Source organism: Gorilla gorilla, chromosome 7, assembly GCF_029281585.2.
Source record: "Gorilla gorilla gorilla isolate KB3781 chromosome 7, NHGRI_mGorGor1-v2.1_pri, whole genome shotgun sequence".
Taxonomy (NCBI): Eukaryota; Metazoa; Chordata; class Mammalia; order Primates; family Hominidae; genus Gorilla; species Gorilla gorilla.
In genome coordinates, this window is record NC_073231.2 from 109,234,307 (window position 1) to 109,253,124 (window position 18,818).

An 18,818-nucleotide genomic window follows, 5' to 3' on the forward strand; every position below is an offset into this window, starting at 1 on the left:
TATGCTCTCAGAGGACAAGAATTATGTTTTATTCATTTGGGAGTACATAGGCGGTATTTAAATAATGGTGCTATCTTAAACATCAAATATCAACTGCAGTTCATTTTTTCCGTATGGGGACTAATATCAAGATTTCATATGAATTATAGTATAATCCAGAAGTATGAAAAAATACATCATATTTAACTTATAAAGCATTCATCTGCATGTTATAAGATATTACAGTAAATACAATTAGGTGCTTATCATTTTATCTTTACTTTAAAAACAATGCCTTTTCCAGAATATAAAAAAAAGACCTATTTTTAAAGAACTATTTAAAGATGGCTTTGAAAACAACACTTTTATTTACAACAAATAGATGGTAGTGCAACAGCACTCGTGGATGTTTACGATAAATAAAAATACTAGTATTCTGGCATCCTTTGGGTACAGGCCCTTTTATATTTATAGATGTCTACAATGACTCATAAAAGTAAAATCAATAAAGGCTATTAATTTGTATTTCAACCTGAATTTGAGAAACCAATGAAGATTAATCATTTATTTGGGATCTAGATCCATATATCTGAAAACTAAAGTACAAAGTTTCTCATTTCCATTTACTTTGTCAACAAACACATCCCAAACATTTCAGCATCTGTAAAAGGTGATCTATTTAGCATCTGTAATAAGTGATTTATAGTTACATATGCTAAATAAAGGTTGACACAGCTGGATCCTAGAAGCTCAGATTTTATAAATTTAAAATAGATTAAGTATTTATGCCAAAAAACAAGAACTGGATCTAGGATTTTATTTTAAATTATGGAAGTCTCTGGGGAAAAAAATTAGCAATGGAATGACAACAGATGTCAGGTATTTCTCTGAGAAGTATATAGTTTCTCAATTTTCGCTAGGTAGTGCATCCCAAATGAATTAAAACTAAAGCATATTTACAGCGCATTTTTTCTCACTAAAATTTCCCAGTTCTAAAATGGTCTGGCCAGGCGCAGTGGCTCACGCCTGTAATCCCAGCACTTTGGGAGGCCAAGGCAGGCGGATCACGAGGTCAGGAGATTGAGACCATCCTGGCTAACATGGTGAAACCCCATTTCTACTCAAAATATAAAAAAAAGTTAGCCAGGCATGGTGGCAGGTGCCTGTAGTCCCAGCTACTCAGGAGGCTGAGGCAGGAGAATGGCGTAAACCCGGGAGGTGGAGGTTGCAGTGAGCTGAGATCACGACACTGCACTCCAGCCTGGGCGACAAAGCAAGACTCCATCTCGAAAAATAAATAAATAAAAAAACAAAATAAAATGGTCTGGATTTGGTCAACACCTTATTCAGTAAATCCTTAATTTACCTTGAGACATACAAAGACATTCTTTTAAAGAGCTATTTTCTTGGTATTGCACAAAGGTTAATTTTAAAGCAATCCAGGCAAGTAAGCTCACAAAAAGAAGTACATTCATCTAATCCATTTAGCAAATGTTGCAAATCAGCTTCCACCAATAAAACGTAGAAATCTGTGAAACTCTATACTTCGTGTCAGTTTTAACACTGTGTTGATTGCAGCCATTTCAGGCAGAGGTAGCCAAGTTCCATATATATGGGGAAGGCAAAAAGCAGAAAAACATTGCAGGAGACTTAGCAGTTCTCTGGCTTCTAATGACTATAGAGCAATTTCGAATATGAGCCATGTTTCTATGCAGAATTCTTCTTTTATGCCTTAAACACAAAAGAGCTTGTTGCTGCCTTGGGCAGATATACTGGAATTGTCCTCTTTGAGCTTACTTTCTCTTTTCTCTAAGGTCAAGTAAAAAATGTGAGACGTTTTCATATACCACAAAGGTAATACAGCAGGCTGGAGTCACTCTAATCAAATTAGGAGCAATTCCCTTGTAAAATCCACCGACGCCTTCTTTCCTTTAGAGGGAAAAATAGATAATGCTTAATTTTGTATAGAGCTAGCTTGAAAACACGGAAGTTTTAACTGACACAAGGCATGGAGCAAGCAGCAGTCAAACCTCACTCTGATTTAAGTTCGTTTTCAATGTCCTAAAGTAATGTAGTTTATAAGCCATTTGTAGGGATTTACATTTCTTTTATGGATGGACTGAGTAAGAGAGGGTAGGGACACCTCAAAACTGAACTAAAAAGTGCTTTCAATTAGCTATCTTTCAAATGCTTTTAAATGTATGTACAGGCAGGAGTTTTAATTGACCTAATGTAGGCATTAAAAAACCTCATAGCTTGGATAAATGCTAGCCAACATTAAATACAGCACAAACAAATATAAAACTTTATTTCCTTAATGCCAATAATATGGAATACGGCCTAGAAATTTGTCACTTAGGTGCTCATTAAATACTTCTTGAATTGAATTAAATTTAAACATCCTAAATGTTCTCCTCTGTTCCTTTAGAATTAAAGGGAAATATGGTGATGTCTGCCTATAATAATTTAACTAGTCTCATACTGAAGAACGAACATCTCTTTCATATATGGAAACAAGTATTTGCAAAAGTTATGGTGCCAGTAGCAGGTGTGGAGCCTTCTTGAACGTATTAAGCTAGGCTTATGACTTCTTATATTCAATACCATTCAGATATTTTATAACACCTAAATTTTATTTTCCAAAACATTTTCACACATTTAATTTGATTCTTATAACAACCTATTAGTCTAGAAAGTCTTACTTTACAAATGAAGAAATTAAGTCTCAGAGAGATTAAGGCCATGGTCACATACGTAATAATTGGGAAAGCAGGGACCACCAATCATGTTTTCACCACAGCAAACTGGCCTTTGCTATAAAACTAGTATCAACAGGATGGTCTAAGATATGCAAGGTACCTTGTCAAAGCAATTTTTGATACAGCACATGCTCTCACCTCCATGTCTTTGTGATTACATCTATTACACCACTGTAAAACATGTGTTGATCCTGAAGACGAGCTCTTACGACTTGATATGGGTATGTTGCTGCGACAGCAAATATTTTGGATAGTGCTGCAACAGATATATATTCTACTGTGCTCTAAAATGGCAATACAAAACAGTTTTTTCTTTAGACAGGATTTCTTTAAAAATACAGAAGTAAAAATTATATACAAAAAACATTTAAATGGATCTTTAAGGGATTCTATTTTTGACATTTGTGTGGCTTCAGCCTATAAATATTTAACTATAAATTAAATCAGTGGCAGAGCCAGTACTCATCATCATAGCATTACCACCAAAGTAAGCATGACAAAAATTTCTACCTATTAAATACCCATAAAAGGAAATGATATCATTTTTACAAGAATCATCTTACCAGCTGGGCTTCTGGTAATCTATTGATATGCTGGTTGTACTTCAACTTCAGCAATTCATATGCCATAAACTGAAGGGCACCATGCGATGTTCCAAACAGCCCAGGAACAAATCCCTACAAGGGAATGATTTTTAAAAAGTGAAACAACATACGTTTGAAGAACAATATATTTAAGTAAAATACTTTCTCTTCTCTCTCATTACAGCACTTTAAGCAAATTCATTTAATTTTGCACAGATCACATTTTTAAAATATGGGGTTAAAAACTTGTAATATAAAGACATGGGTAGTATTCTCTTCTACTTTATTTTTAAAGGTTTGGATGTTCACATATTAGTTTTTCTTTAAACAGTATACATATAAAGAAGACCCACACTGTCAAGACTTGAGGTGTGAGTGGGAAACTAAATTCTGGAAAGTTAAGAAACTAAAGGTAATGGTAAATCAATGAACTGAGCATAGGTATTCTGAAAGAATAAGGCAGAAAGTGACGAAAAAACATAAAATTAAGTAATATATTTATAAAATTATTGCTTATAGGTCAGTAAAATCGTATCAGCCTTAAAATGATTTTAAAAGTTATTACTCAATTCTTGAAAAACAAACTGAAATTCAATGTGTCTAATTTTGATTTTAACCTGTGTATGCCTAAAAATTTATTTATGTGGATAAGCAATAGATGGGAATAGAAGGCAGAAAAGGGGAAAATAAAAAGGAGTTATAAAATCAGAAAACAGATCTGACACTAGGAAAAAATTTTTAAAATATTACAACAGGCAAAAGGCTGGGTTTGATTTGTTTCGTTATTTTTAAATTTATGTAAGATTTGAGATGAATAAAAAAACTCAATAAAATAAGATCCTGTTAGAACTGCTAATGTCTTCTCCAGACTACATTATCCCAGGTCCCCAAGAGACCACAGCTTCCAAGGAATGGAGTAAGGAATAAGTGACCTGGTTGTGTAACTTATCAAATAGAAACTTGACAAAGTTTTAGACAGATCTCATGCCCACCAATGTCATGATGATACATCCTATGTTAATGGGGACAAACAGCTTAAAGTCCAATTTCAGTATTATTAACTATATTTCAGTTTTCATTAAATTGTTTTTTGCCTAAGTGTGGCTTCTTTTTAGGACTTACTATAGGTCATTCAGAACTAAGACAACAGAGCCAACGGAAATTCAAATTTTTCAGTTATTTAAAATATATTGATAATTTGTTACCTTATATAATCCACGCACACCTTCATACTTATATATTTTCACAAGTGTATCAAACATTCCTTTATATTGTCGGTGTGAGGAGTTAACAACAGCATCATACTGTAACATAAGGCGAGTTTTTGTTACCCATAATGGGTTTGTAATGCAGAGGGTCATGGCTCCTAAAATGAGATTTCAATAAGATTATTCAGCATACAGATACTTTCGCACTTATGACAACCCAAATTAGAAACAGTACATTTAGGTAAAAAAAAAAAAAAAAAAGATAATGCACAGGACCATATCTGAAACTGTGAAATGTAGTTTCTGAGGCACAGTCTTAGGGTCAAAAGGTAGACATTGTTTTTGGTAGTCATAAAAAGTTCCTCATGCAGTTAGCTACAGGTAAATTAAAAGGGAGATGGAAATGTGAAATGCTTTCTCTTTGAAGTGTAAGGATAGCAAAAATGTCTTGACTCCTAAACAACGTGGCCTGGTGCAGAGAACAGATGGTAAGCAGATATAGACCTTAGGTGCAGCACATGGTATAATCCCAGAGGGGTTGAAGATAGGCGAAAAGGACCAGGAATCTGGCACCCCAATAATCTGTGCATGTGACACATATATCTACCCCAACTTTATCACAATCTTCCTCAAATCCAAAGTAACTACTACCCCTCAAAAATTAAATAATTATGTAATACAGTAAGTCACATTTTACATCCTTTATAGAGTGACAATTTTATTAAAAAATTCATCTGGTTAAGTTTCTCATTTGCCAGGTTTCCTAAGTAGTCCTTTATTCAACAAACATTTGGTCCTGTTATGACTCAGGTTTTTGCTAGTGGCTATGTGTTCAAAAATGATTAAGTTAGGTTTTGACTAATCAAACATTAAGAAATCAAGGTATTAAAGTAGGAGTTACAAAGACTTACGGCTCTTACTGTTTTTTCCTTCTGGATAGTATACATAAGTGAGGCGATTAAACAAGGCTACTAAATTGTATAATTTGAAAATTAAAATTATACTTTAAAGAAACACTATACCAAATCATTTTAAACCATTAGGGATTCATAACTTTTCTAAACTTTACCACTTTGTCATGAGTAAAATTCTTGAAATCTGCACAGAGTAATCATAATAATTTCTGCTAAGAAATTCCATATAACAGCCAGGCGTGGTGGCTCATGCCTGTAATCCCAGCACTTTGGGAGGCAGAGGCAGGCGGATCAAGAGGTCAAGAGATCGAGACAATTCTGGCCAACATGGTGAAACCCCGTCTCTACTAAAAATACAAAAAATTAGCTGGGCGTGGTGGCACGTGTCTGTAGTCCCAGCTACTCAGGAGGCTGAGGCAGGATAATCGCTTGAAACCCGAAGGCAGAGGTTGCAGTGAGCCGAGATAGCGCCACTGCACTCCAGCCTGGGCGACAAGAGCGAAACTCCGCCTCAAAAAAAAAACCAAAAACCGAAAAACAAACAAACAAAAAAAACAGAAATTCCATACAACTGATTTAATACAGTTAGATGGGCATATTTAAACTCAGGTGTTCAAAGAAAAAAAATCAGAAACAAAAACTGAAAATTAAGTTTGGAAGGTGACATTTTTATATTTCACACATTGCCTTACCAGCTTCAGCAGCTGAGACAAGGTATTCTGTTGCCTCTAAACGTTCAGCTCTTCCTTCTGTCTTATATGACTTGATGGCATTGTAACTAAAAGAATTAAATGTGAGCAGTTTAATTTGAATAGGTGTCATTAAGTCTGTTTTAAAGTGTATGTAAGTCAACAGCAGTACCCCAAAAGCAAAAGTCAATGCATAATGCAACCACAAAATGAGACCTTTTTCAAGAATGAATTTGCTGGAAGTGGTTTGCTGCAAGATTATACCACCCCTCCCTCTCAAATGAATATGGCTAGCAATACAAATGTAAAATATTTTAATCAGACACTCATCAATTAATTTCAAAAGACAGGGAAACTGGGAGGAGGGGAGAGTACAGTAGTGGTACACAGACTGGCCATAAAAGACAAAAGGGACCAAAGAAGGGGTACCTAACAAATATATACTGAGCACCTATGTTCAGGTACTATAGTTAGCTTTCTAATAGATGATAAAAAGATAAACAAGTGATGAATTTTTCTTAACAAATTAATAAGGACTATTAAGTGGCACACAAATAAATCATAATAAAAGACAACACAGACAATAGAAGAAATTCAGGAATTATGACTGAGATCACAGAAGGCTTTGTGTAGGAGGTAGTATTGAGCTGGGTATTGAGACAGGCAGAGTTTCAACAAGGAAAAAGATGAGCATGGTGAAAAGTAATAAGGGCGGGTGGGAAGACAGGGAAAATTGGCCACACTTGAGTGGTATATTGAGATTTGCATTTTATTTGGTAGAAAATATCCATCAAATGTTTCAGAGTAAGGGAGTCAAATCAGCCTATTTCCTTTAATGCCGATTTCTACTTTTCTCTTGGATGACGATGTCAAGTGAACACATTCTTTTTTTTTTTATTTCAGAGACAGAGTCTCACTCTATCACCCAGGCTGGAGTGCAGTGACACAATCGTAGCTCACTGTAACCTTGAATTTCTAGGCTCAAGCAATCCTCCTGCCTCAGCCTCCCAATTAGCTAAGACTACAGGCATGCAGCATCATGATGCCAGACTAATTCTTTTTTAAATTTTTTGAAGAGATGGAGGTCTCACCATGTTGCCCAGGCTGGTCCTGAACTCCCAGACTCATGTGATCCTCCCACCTTGGCCTCCTAAAGTGCTGGGATTACAGGTGTGAGCCACTGCACCTGGCCCAAGAAATTCTTATCACAAAAATTTTATATGGCTTGTCCTTAGAAGCTGTCTTGAAGAATCTATACAACTCAAATTCATGATGTGTGTGTGTGTGTGTGTGTGTGTATATATATATATATATACACATACACATATACATAAACATATCTATATATACATATATACATACATACACATATATACATATCTATACACACACACATATATATGTCAAGGGGTGTGTGTGTGTATATAGTTTCACACACACCTCTCTAAAGAGAAGAAAAAGAGAAAAAATATTTAAACAATTTTAAGGCTGAATTTTATTTTGCTTTCACTTAAAAGATACTTTAAGATTGGTTTGGATACTGCCATAAACTTATGGGAGATCAAGCAAAATATATGACACAAAGAAGACAAAGGCAAATACACTAGATACTGATGTTTTCCTAAAAATGAAACCTGTTGAAGCAAAGAAAAGCTTCCTCATTCATGGTTTCAGTTTCACAGATCAGAGGCATGCTCAGAGCAGCACATGCTCCTGCAATACAGTGCGATGATGGTTTGTGTCCATGCTCTTGTTCACTAAATAAGCTGAATGTGCCTGCCACAGGAACTTTCTATGGCTTCTTCAGGAGGCAGGTGAGAGCAGTTATTTTAAATGGTGATGATATCTGCCTGGTGAAGGAGTAAGGAAAGCAATGAGCTGGGAAGATGATGGGGCAGGTCAAACAAGAAGAAACAATTTGCCTCAAACCCTTCAGGCCATGCACTGGCTTTTGCTTTCTGTTCCCAACAGTGATTTCCTGTGGTACCTATTCATATGAGGACCCTAAAGTCTATCCTCTCTGTTTTTCCACCTTCATCATAAACAAATCTATTTTTGTAAGCCATCTCAAATATCTTGGGAATCTGGTTGAGGATAAACAAGTAATTAATGATACTTCAGTATTTATGAAATTTTCTATTTGGGACACTCTGGAACTAATCTCTGATAAATGGAAAAAATAACTTAAGTTATTTAAACAATCTTTCTTTATCAAAACTGAATACCAAAGAGAGCTGAAATCCACAGGATTCATTTTGGACAACAGCTGCAGGCTCTTCCAGTCTCTACATCACTTTCCAAAATCACTAATAAATAACAAACCGACTGATTCAACTTTCTCTAATCTAGTAATATTTTGACTCTAATTAGAAATGCTCACAAGTATGTACTGATATGGCCAAAACACCTAATAAAACACCGATGGGGCCCTACAATTTCATTGTGAATTATCTGGAGTTGGCTGTTTTTCAAATGGCTTTAACTAAAATAAAAAGCTCTCTTTAATATGTATTTAGCTTACAAAAGTAATCAGTTATACATTTCATCTTCCTGAATTCACCTCACAGAAATGGCTTCTCTAAAAGTATCATTCCACTTCATCTCTTTGCCTTTTTCCTATTAAGAATTTTCTTCCAGACCAAATAATGCCTCTGATAATAGCTAATAAGCCATTAGCTATTAATAGGCATCTGATAATCAAACTAATAAGCCATTTTGAGTCAAACTAATCAAATAACTAATCAGCCATTTTGTTCTTCCTGATCCTTCCAATTCAGAGAAACTGATTAAATGACTCAACTTATCATTTTACATTTACATGTAAAAATCACCGAAAACAAAAATTCCTTTTTAATTTAATACTGTAAAATCTCCCAAATCTACTCACAAGAAAAAGTAGAGTCCCCAGGATAAACCTGCACCCCATACATTTGGGGTTACTCCTTGATAAAGTCCCCGTAGTCCATCAAGTTTCCAAATGGTAGTCAAGCAATGTAAAATTCCATTATATTTTGGTCTCAGTTCCAATCCATCACTCACTGCATCAAGGGATACACAAAGTCAGGTAAGAACAAAGTTCTAGCTCTGTATCACATATAAACACAGACACTGTACAATTGGTTATATAAACGAGATAAACTTAGAAGAAAAACTTTTTTAGGTAAAAAAAATTATTTTCCAGGCTTTTATATATATATTACATATATATATAAATATATATATAAAAATATGTAAAATATACATTTTTGTGACAGAGTCCCGCTCTATTGCCCAGGCTGGAGTGCAGTGGCACGATCTTGGCTCACTGCAATCTCCGCCTCCCAGGTTCAAGCAATCCTCCTGCCTCAGCTCCCCTAGTAGCTGGGATAACAGGTACGCACCACCATGCCCAGCTAATTTTTGTATTTTTTTTTTTTTTTTTTTTTTTTTTAGTACAGACAGGGTTTCACCATGTTGGCCAGCCTAGTCTCAAACCCCTGACCTCAGGTGATCCACCCACCTCAGCCTTCCAAAGTGCTGGGATTACAGGTGTGAGCCACCATGCCCAGCCAAGGCTTTAATATTTTAAAACTACTACATTCATGAATTTATTCAAGTGTTTATTGAGGGCATACTAAGCACTCAAATAATATTTAAGGAAATATTAGATTAGCTCTTAATCCAAAAGTCTCTTAGGTAACTAGGTTTCAACACTTAGGTTTTGTTTTTGCTCCAAGGTTAAGGATTTGAATGTTAAAAAATATTACTCAAAAAATAAACTAGCTAGGAGCCTCAATTTATATCGAATGCTATCAAGACTGAGGAGTGGCAGGAAAGAAATGCAGAGGATGGGGTAAACTTTTTTTCCTGGAAATTCTTTCTATCCTCCCCACCAACATACGTCAAAATCCAAGTAGAAAGTAGAAAAGCATTTCACTTGAACATATCCAAAATTGAACTAGTTTTCCCCATCCCTTCTGAAGCTGCTCTTACTAGAGTGTTCCATATAACTCAACAAACGCCATCATCATCTGCATAGATGCCCACACCAGATACCTGGGGACTATCCATGAACCCTCCTCCCTCCCATCCCTTTTTATCAAATAACAAGTCCTTTTGATTCCACATCACAAATTTCTCTTGCACCTGTCTATGTCTCAGTTCACACTGCCATCATCCTACTTTGAGATACCATCAGTTTTCAACTAGTATCATCAGCATTTAGTCTTCTTGCTAATTTTGTAAAAAATATAATCTAGATTATAAATCTGGCACTTTTCATTTCATCTCTCTGTAGGAAACAGAAAGCACATTCAAAACAGGGTAACTCTAGGGCATGAGGGGTAGTTAAAAGGACTAATTACAAAGGTGTGAGCAGGTTATAGAAAACCACAAGGAATAATACAGTATCAATTATTTACTGCTTTGAAAAATCACTTAATTCTGTAAGTAGAGTATTAAGTATCTCAGTAATCAGCAACGGCATTCTACATTATGCATACCATTCTACATTATACTACAGGATATCCAAACTTGTAATTTTACTATATATAATTTTGTATACAGCTTTGTTTTCCACTCAAGATTATTTGTGAGCACTCCCCCTTGTTATTCAACAGATTCCCCCAAATAAGATTTTAACATATGACATTATGGTTTTCCATCTTATAGATATCCCATGATTTACACAGTCATTTCTCCACCTGACCTATGAATTCTTTTTTTTTTTGGCTATTATAAAAAGTCCTCTAAACAACATTCTGTACACCAATCTGCATGAATGCTTATTACTGCCTTAGAATTAGTTATTAGAAAGGGAACTGATATGGGTCAATGGGTATAAACTTAAGTTACAAATACGTATTGAACCTGCCTTCCAGAAAGTTTATACAAATTACACTCCACTAGCCATACGAGCATCCCTGGTTCACTGTCCCCTTGCCACTACCTCACTGTGTATAATCCAGCCTGGCGAAGAAGGATCACTATTTACCATTGCCAGGCAAAGGGGGAAAAGTCAATTTCTTTCATCATTAACCTGCCAACGTTACAGCATGAAGGGAGATTAAAGTACATCAGGTTTTGTCAGAAGACCTGGGTTTGATATGTAACTTCCCTAATTCGCTACATGGTCTTACCCTTTCTGAGCTTCAGCATCCTCACTTATAAAATGGGGATAAATCATGTACCTCACAGGGTTTTTTGAGGTTTATATAAGACAACAAGTTTAAAGGCAGGCAGCAGAATGACAGGCTCTTGAGAAATGTTTTCCTGCGTAGTTTATAAACTTTCTGATGCTTCCCCTGGATTCTGTGTGTCTCATTCTTCTGTATAGATCCGTTTTTCTAAGAACTTTCCATTTTCCTCTCAATAATAAACTCACAATACCATTTCTCTCTTGAGGTAAAAAGCAAAACCAACCATAAAAACACTACCTGTTCTTTTCATAGGTATAAACCAATGCTGAACTATAATCTCCCTAACATAAAATTAAAATTGTTATATCGATAAAATACAGTAAATTTTTTTGGTCTAAATCAGGGGTCCCCAACTCTGGGTACCAATCCATGGCCTGTTAGGAATTGGGTCACACAGCAGGAGGTGAGCTAGGTGGGCGGAGTGCGAGCGAAGCTTCATCTGTACTTACAGCTGCTCCCCATTGCTTGCATTACTGCCTGAACTCTGCCTCCTGTCCGATCAGTGGTGGCATTGGGTTCTTACAGAATCTCGAACCCTATTGTGAACTGCACATGCAAGGGATCTAGGCTGCACACTCCTTATGAGAATCTATTGCCTGATGATCTGAGGTGAAACAGTTTCATCCTGAAATCATCCATACCTCCTCCACCCCCGTTCATGGAAAAATTGTCTTCCATGAAATCAGTCCCTGGTGCCAAAAAGGTTGGGGACCACTGGCTTAAATGACCTCATGATCATTTCAAAAACATTTGCCACTAATGAATTAGTATGTAGATCTAAGTACCTATCAAATAACTTACAATGGCCTATCACAGCACTAAAAAAAGCCAATGGACGCAAGCTGAAGATAAAAAGTTTGGTGTACAGAAAGGAGCCAAGACAGGACGCTAATTTTGAATTCATTTTCAAAGAAAGACAATATAATGACTTTAAAAAAATTATCATCTAGCACTATCACCCTTACACAACCTGTTTCATTTGCTGGATGTTAGTTTTACCCCTCCTTTCCTCTGTGACAAGTTTGTCTCTCTTAATAAAATTAATCTCCCCCCTACCTGTGCTCTATATTGGTATTTTTAAAATTGCAGATGAATCAAGAAACCAATTGAACAGATTGCCAGTATCTTTTATTTAAAACCAGACTAGAATTGAAAACAAATATAAATGACATTACAAGTAGTTAAGGATAAGTAATGTTTCATGAAACTTGTGTTTCAGTAATGTTTGTGTGTGGATAGCAAAGGTAAAATTTATTTCCTACTAAGCGTTCTGGTCAAAAATGCTTGTTCTAGATCCTGCTTCTTCAGATAACCCCCCTTAGTTAGATACCTTACTCCTTATCCTCCTGCCTCCATTTCCCAATTTCTTCCTTGATTTCAGTTCTTTCCCATTAGTATTTAAATAGACTTAAGTCTCTCCTAAGTATTTCCTCTTTGATCCCAGTGCCCCCTTATCAGGTAAGTGTCTGCTATGAGAAAACCAGCCCCACCCTGGCCCCCGAGACAATCTCAGCAGGGACTCTCTCACCCCTGCTGCAATCTGGTTTGAGCTTTACCAATTACTGCAAGCGCTCTAATTAAGAACCTTCAAAGGCACTTTGGAGTTCTCTCTCTTAGGAACCCCTTAATACACCTGATATCGTGTAAATCCCTCTCTTCTGGCTCATTTAACACCACATTTTCTCGAATGTCCTCTTGCTTCTTTGCCAATAAATTTCCTTGGCCCCCTTTTCTCTGCCCATCCTTAAATGCTGATTTATAGGCACAATTTCCACCATATAGGGGTGGTGTCTCAACCATTAAGTGGCTTCAACTGCCATCCCTGTGCTACTAGTCCTGATCTCTTATTCCTAACATCCTGCCCTACTAAGGGTTGTGGTTCTACTGCCAGTTTCCATTTTCACATGGCATAAAAGATAATGTCAATCTGGCAGCTTAACTTTCTGGAATCATTCTTTATTTCCATCTCTAGCATTTTAATTTACCCTTTAGCTATACCAAACTACCCACTCATGGTTTCAAACTAACAGCATATGTTATGGAAACAGACTTTCTGAGCTTGAATCCCAGTTCTAGCAATTACTTTGCAACCCTGAGTAAGTCACTTGATTGCTCTGTGCCTGAGTTTTTCTGTAAGATAGGAAAAAATAATAGAACCTAACTCTAAAAATTATAAAGGATTAAATGAGTTAGTACATATAAAGCTCTTAGAATTACGCCTGACATATTGCAAGCACTCTATAAGTACTAGTTTATTTATGCTACTGGGTCTTGCGATACCACACACTTACACAACTTTACTCGGCACTACTTTTACTGAATTTTACGTTTTGGTTCCTTAATATTTTGGATGTAGTCATAGTCTCTACATTCTTCACAAAAGCTCATACACAACTTTAACTTGCAGATTAGGCTTTTGGGTATTTGAGAAAATTACTATTTTTATATCTCATTCTTTGTTGGGGCTCTGTCATCATTCTTGAGGGTTTAAAATTACAGAGTAAAGTTAGAAGGGGCCTGAATAATCATCCAATCCAATCTTTCCACCTAATACAAGAATATCTTCTAACTTCTGTCATCCAACTACTATCTGAACCACTTCTGATCATCATCAATTTCATTTCTGAGCACTACCACGTTGCCAAACCAAAATCTGCTAACCTGTGTCTGACCTTAGGATCAACCCACAATAAGGCAGCCCCCTTTCCCACATGTAAGTTCTCTAAATATCTTGAGTTTTCTCTCCCGAGCTAAACTAGTTCCTCCAGTCATTTTTCATATGAAGTAATTTCTAATCTTTCTACCACTCTGGACACCTCTGAGTTCCAATTTATACTTGAACTCACAGAAAAATTCCAGGTTTGGTTTAATAGCACATGCATTCAGAATTAACCCCCACACCCTGTCATCATTAGATTTTAACTTTATTAAGTGAGTTTAATTACATGGAAGCATAAAAATTATAGTATGTTATTCAGCACTGACGTTGATAATCAATAAATTTTTATTTCGTTATTCATCTTCTTAAGTTTTCCTCCTATCACCATTTCGCAGCTACACTGTGAGCTTTATTATTACAAAGTCCTGCTTCCACTCCTGGATCTTTAATTTAGGCCTCCAATCCAAACTCAATCCTTTTATCTGTCACCTCAGCCCCACTAGTCTCCTAATACTCTTCCCAATTCATCAAGACTATTAATCTTCTCAGGTACCAAGAATTCCCTTTCCTCAGGAATGATATGCTTCAAAGCACTGTCTAAACTCATCAGGCCAACCACACTATTCTTCAGTGATCACCTCGACTATCACCTCTTCTGCTCCTAGATAAAATGCTACTGAAGAGAGACACCAAGTCATACAGGCCTGCACCTGCAGCCAAGTCTAAAATTCTTCTAATGTTCAAACCATTGTATAACAGGTACTTATAGAGGTAATATGGTGAGGGGTTAAGTGCCAGAGGGTTCCAGAGTTAGATTACCTGGGTTTAAATCCCAGATCCATCTTTACAAACTTGTGACTTGGGCAAGTTAGTCAACTTCTGTTATCCTCATCTGTATAGCAGATATCATAAACTCACAGGATTGTTCCTGTGAATAGATTTACAGGATAATAAATGAGATAATGCATCTAAAGCATAGTTCACTGCCTTGCTCCTAGTAAATACTCGATAAAGATTACTTGTCAATAACATAATTATTTGTGCATGCATCATAAAACTTCATGAAATTATATGTCTTTGTGGTGTTTTTTCTAGAGATAATACTCCATAATTTTCGATGATTTTCCTTCATAGAACGGCTTCTTGCTTCCTCTCCAGCTGTCAAAATATTAGCCCTTCTATGGGAAACCCCAAGCCCCAATCTTCCATTGAACCTTAAAGATACATATGGCCATAAGTAATGTAGAATTTTCTTAACGGTTTACCCGTATTTATATTTTGTTTTTGTATTTCTTGATTTTATGTTGTCTAGAATTACCTTTTATATGACTAAGTCTAACGCCTACAATTAAATTCTAAGTTCCCTGAAGGCAAGAACTTTATTAGATACTTCTGTAGCCCATACAGCAGTCTACAAATATTAAGAGAATATAAATCAAGTGAACTGAATTGCCTAATGCTAAAATAAACAACTTCTGTAGATTTAATTCTCAAGGCTGAACTTAACTTGTAATAACTTTATTTGGAAACTATTTTCTGCAATTTCAGTTATCAAAGATCATCTTTGAAACTCTTTCCAGACTTTAGTGTTGAGTTTAACTTCTAAAATGCTTTGTTAATTTCAACATACTCAATTCATCTAATACACTTAAAATAGTATTTCGATTCTAGCTACCTATTTTTTCACAGAAACTTGTACCATTCTATAAACGCCAAAAAACAAACATTCAAGAGAATTCTATTCTAAATCTACTCCCAACCATTCGCTGAAGATTACGCCCTATCCCAATACTAGTCGAGCTGCCAAACCACGTGGGTATGCTAAGATTTCAAAGTTCCTCCAAGAGTGAATGATTTGCACGTGTGAGGACTAAACCTTAAAATGTGACAATCCCTTCCTTATTTTACAAATCAGGCTTTGAATCCCATCTTCTCTGCCAATGAGGATGTTTTTTCTCAGACTTCTCTATATACATGCCCCCTCTCTTAGTCTCGAGGAGCGGGGAAAATCGCAGGCCGACCCCTCCACCAAGCACCATTTCCTCAAATCTAGTTCAGGTTAGCCAACGCGGACAGCACCCCCTTCAACGCTCCTCCTCCCCCTAGAACGGAAAAGACGGAGGAGATCCAGTTCGGGCTGACAGTGAGAGGATGCAGCCCGGTGTCTGGGCGGGCTCTTACCGGCGAAGCGGATCTTCACGAGGTCGAGCGGATGCAGCGCAAGGTTGGATAAGACGCCGCCGCTCACGCCCGCTATCAGGTTCTCATACCGGACGTGGCGGAATACCGTGCTCCACGCCGACGACCCGGACGCCGACTGGCCTTGACCCGTCATAGGCTTGGGGCCCGTCGACACCACGGCGCCCAGGGCCGCAGAGGCGGGACGCGATGCAATGGCCGCCACCGTGGCGACGGTCGCCCCCTGTGAGCGCAACCCCACCTCCGGGACCAACAAGAGGACTCTTATGCCCAAGGCGCGTGAGCGAAGCCGCGAGACTCTAGTACTGAGGGGGCAAGAACGGGACACAGCCACTACGTCACGCCGGCGGAAAGCGCGATAGAGGGGAGGTCCCAGCCCTGCCTCGCCCACAAACGCTCCAGCCCACGGACGCGGAAGCGACTGCACAGCTAAAGAACCGCCCCTTGCTAACGTTTGCCGGCAAAACTACGGAGCGGCGCAGGATCCAGTTGAGCCAGCAGTCCCCCGCTCCGCGAGTCACGTGACTGGAAGTAGTCTGGGAAAAGCGGAAGTCGCCTGTGGGAGGAGGTGGCGGTGAGCGGAACTCGTAGCGAAGAGCTCGTGGAGTCCGGCTGGAAGAGCAACCGAGATGAAGGTGAAGATGCTGAGCCGGAATCCGGACAATTATGTCCGCGAAACCAAGTTGGACTTACAGAGAGGTAAGATAAGTTGGTAGGGAGAAAGGGACGGTTTCCGCAAGTCCTTGGGTCTAGCCTCGGCTTTCGCGGAGTAAAGCCGGGGGAGGCTGGCACTCCGGTCTGGTTCTTTCTCAGTTACCTTTCGCTAAGGCAAACTTTGTGCTTACGGAGTCGCTGCGGAACTGGATGGATAGCAAGTAAAGTCTGTTCAAGTCCTTTTTCTAAGACTTTCCTCTAGTGGTGAGTGGGAAATAGTTGTCTATAGTGGAGAAAAATTCCAGCTGCTGCTCTGGGATTGTCTTCAGGTTCCTATTACTGAAAAGTGGACTTGAATGAGGTAAACTCGTGGGTTGAAGGGCTAAGAGTTAAACAGGCTTTTAAAACCTTCCTACTGCTCTTCTTGCCGCTTTACTACTTCACATTAGTTCTGGATGTTGGAAGAGACAAAGATGAATTTAAAAGCATCAGTTTTCTCTTACCATCCCTTAAGAGGTTTGATGAAAGAATGGTTAAATGAAATTAATTTATCCTTCCTGGTCTGTTCCCCCGTTAACATGCTAACCACTTATAAATTGTACTTTGTGATACCTGAATGACAAGGGACCAACCATGCGTAAGCAGATTGTTCTAAATAAAGAGAATAACAGGAGCAAAGGTCTTCAGGCAGGAATGAACCTAAGGCATAGAAAGAAGGGCTGTGTCATTAGTTTGAATGAGGAGTAAGCGAGATGAGATGAGGCGAAAACAGTATTTCACTATTTTGGTTGAGTAGGAGATATTATCAACATGTGTGTGAGCATTGCTAAGAAGTCTCTGCTCAAAAGATGTTTACAGTTTGTCATAAGGCAGTAATGTTTCTAAAATATAAATTAGATTTGTCACTTGTATTTGGCATCATTCCCAGTCCTTGAATCTCTGGTCCCACCTTCCTTGCCACTTTCGTCAGTCACTACGTTTCCCACAAGTGGTTTAGTATTCACCCTTGCAAATCTCAGTGCGTTTCAGTCATCTTTTTTAAGGCCTCCTGTGGCACACACCCTTACCCAGTTTAGCCGCTTTCTCTGGAAAACTTTCACGGAACAGTAATCTGTTCCTGCTTACCTCCTGCATGAGCCCCGCCCCCTTCAGCACCCGTCTTCTGTGATTCTATCACTTCACAGTGTCTCATGATTATTATTTTGGTTAATAGTCTTTCCCTTCAGACTTAGCCTCCAAAAAGGGGAAGAATCGTGTTCGTGTATGCACTGTTTAGACAGCACCTGGCACATAATAGTTGCTTTAATAAATGTCAGTTTCTCCATCTATAAAGATTCATTTTTGCCTACATGAAGAGATTTAGAAACAAAATGATCTATCTTGTTGGGGTTTTTAAACTTCTGTTGAAATTATTAAAATGCTAATTTTAGTTGTAGGAACAGCTGCTGACATCAGAGTAGATAGAAATTTTCTAGACTTCAAAAATAATCTTTGCAAAACTGATGGATGAGACTGAAAATTAAATCTGTTAAATAAACGTGGCCAATTATGGACATTATCATTTTGGGTATGCTTTCTTTGTGAAGTACAGGCATTCTGCACTTTGCACAGTACCATATTAACTGAACCAGTCCCACTCTTTAAGAGGTTTACAGTGATTGAAATCACATCTGTGTTAACCACGAAACTTTGCAAAGTGGGGAATTGATTCCAGTATGCAACCCGACCCGTTAATACAGTACAGTGCGAAAGTGAGTACTGCTTGAATTTTTTTTATAATAATAGCCATTAAAACCAAACGTTGAATTATGCAGAAATTAGAACCTTTAAATCTATCACAGTGTTAAAATCAAGATTTTTCTTAAAAAAAAAAAGATCTTTGGCCGGGCGTGGTGGCTTACGCCTGTAATCCCAGCACTTTGGGAGGCCGAGACGGGCGGATCACGAGGTCAGGAGATTGAGACCATCCTGGCTAACACAGTGAAATCCCGTCTCT

The 18,818-nt window shown here is 37.8% G+C and overlaps 2 protein-coding genes across 2 annotated transcripts in view; one reads left to right on the forward strand and one right to left on the reverse strand.

Annotated features, from left to right (window-relative positions):
• SLC25A32 (solute carrier family 25 member 32) lies at positions 1 to 16,587 on the reverse strand. The gene is made up of 7 exons (XM_004047409.4): positions 16,151 to 16,587; positions 9,021 to 9,171; positions 6,137 to 6,222; positions 4,528 to 4,688; positions 3,302 to 3,415; positions 2,877 to 3,022; positions 1 to 1,908 (listed from the first exon to the last, which is right to left on the reverse strand). The coding sequence occupies exons 1-7, from the start codon at positions 16,302 to 16,304 to the stop codon at positions 1,773 to 1,775; spliced, it is 948 nt and encodes a 315-aa protein (XP_004047457.1). The 5' UTR covers positions 16,305 to 16,587; the 3' UTR covers positions 1 to 1,772.
• The window catches only part of DCAF13 (DDB1 and CUL4 associated factor 13), a 27,187-nt gene continuing 24,726 nt past the window's right edge, over positions 16,358 to 18,818 (forward strand). The window contains 3 exon segments of the mRNA XM_004047417.4: positions 16,358 to 16,462; positions 16,464 to 16,543; positions 16,545 to 16,867. Of these exon segments, the coding sequence (XP_004047465.4) occupies positions 16,358 to 16,462; positions 16,464 to 16,543; positions 16,545 to 16,867 (508 nt within the window).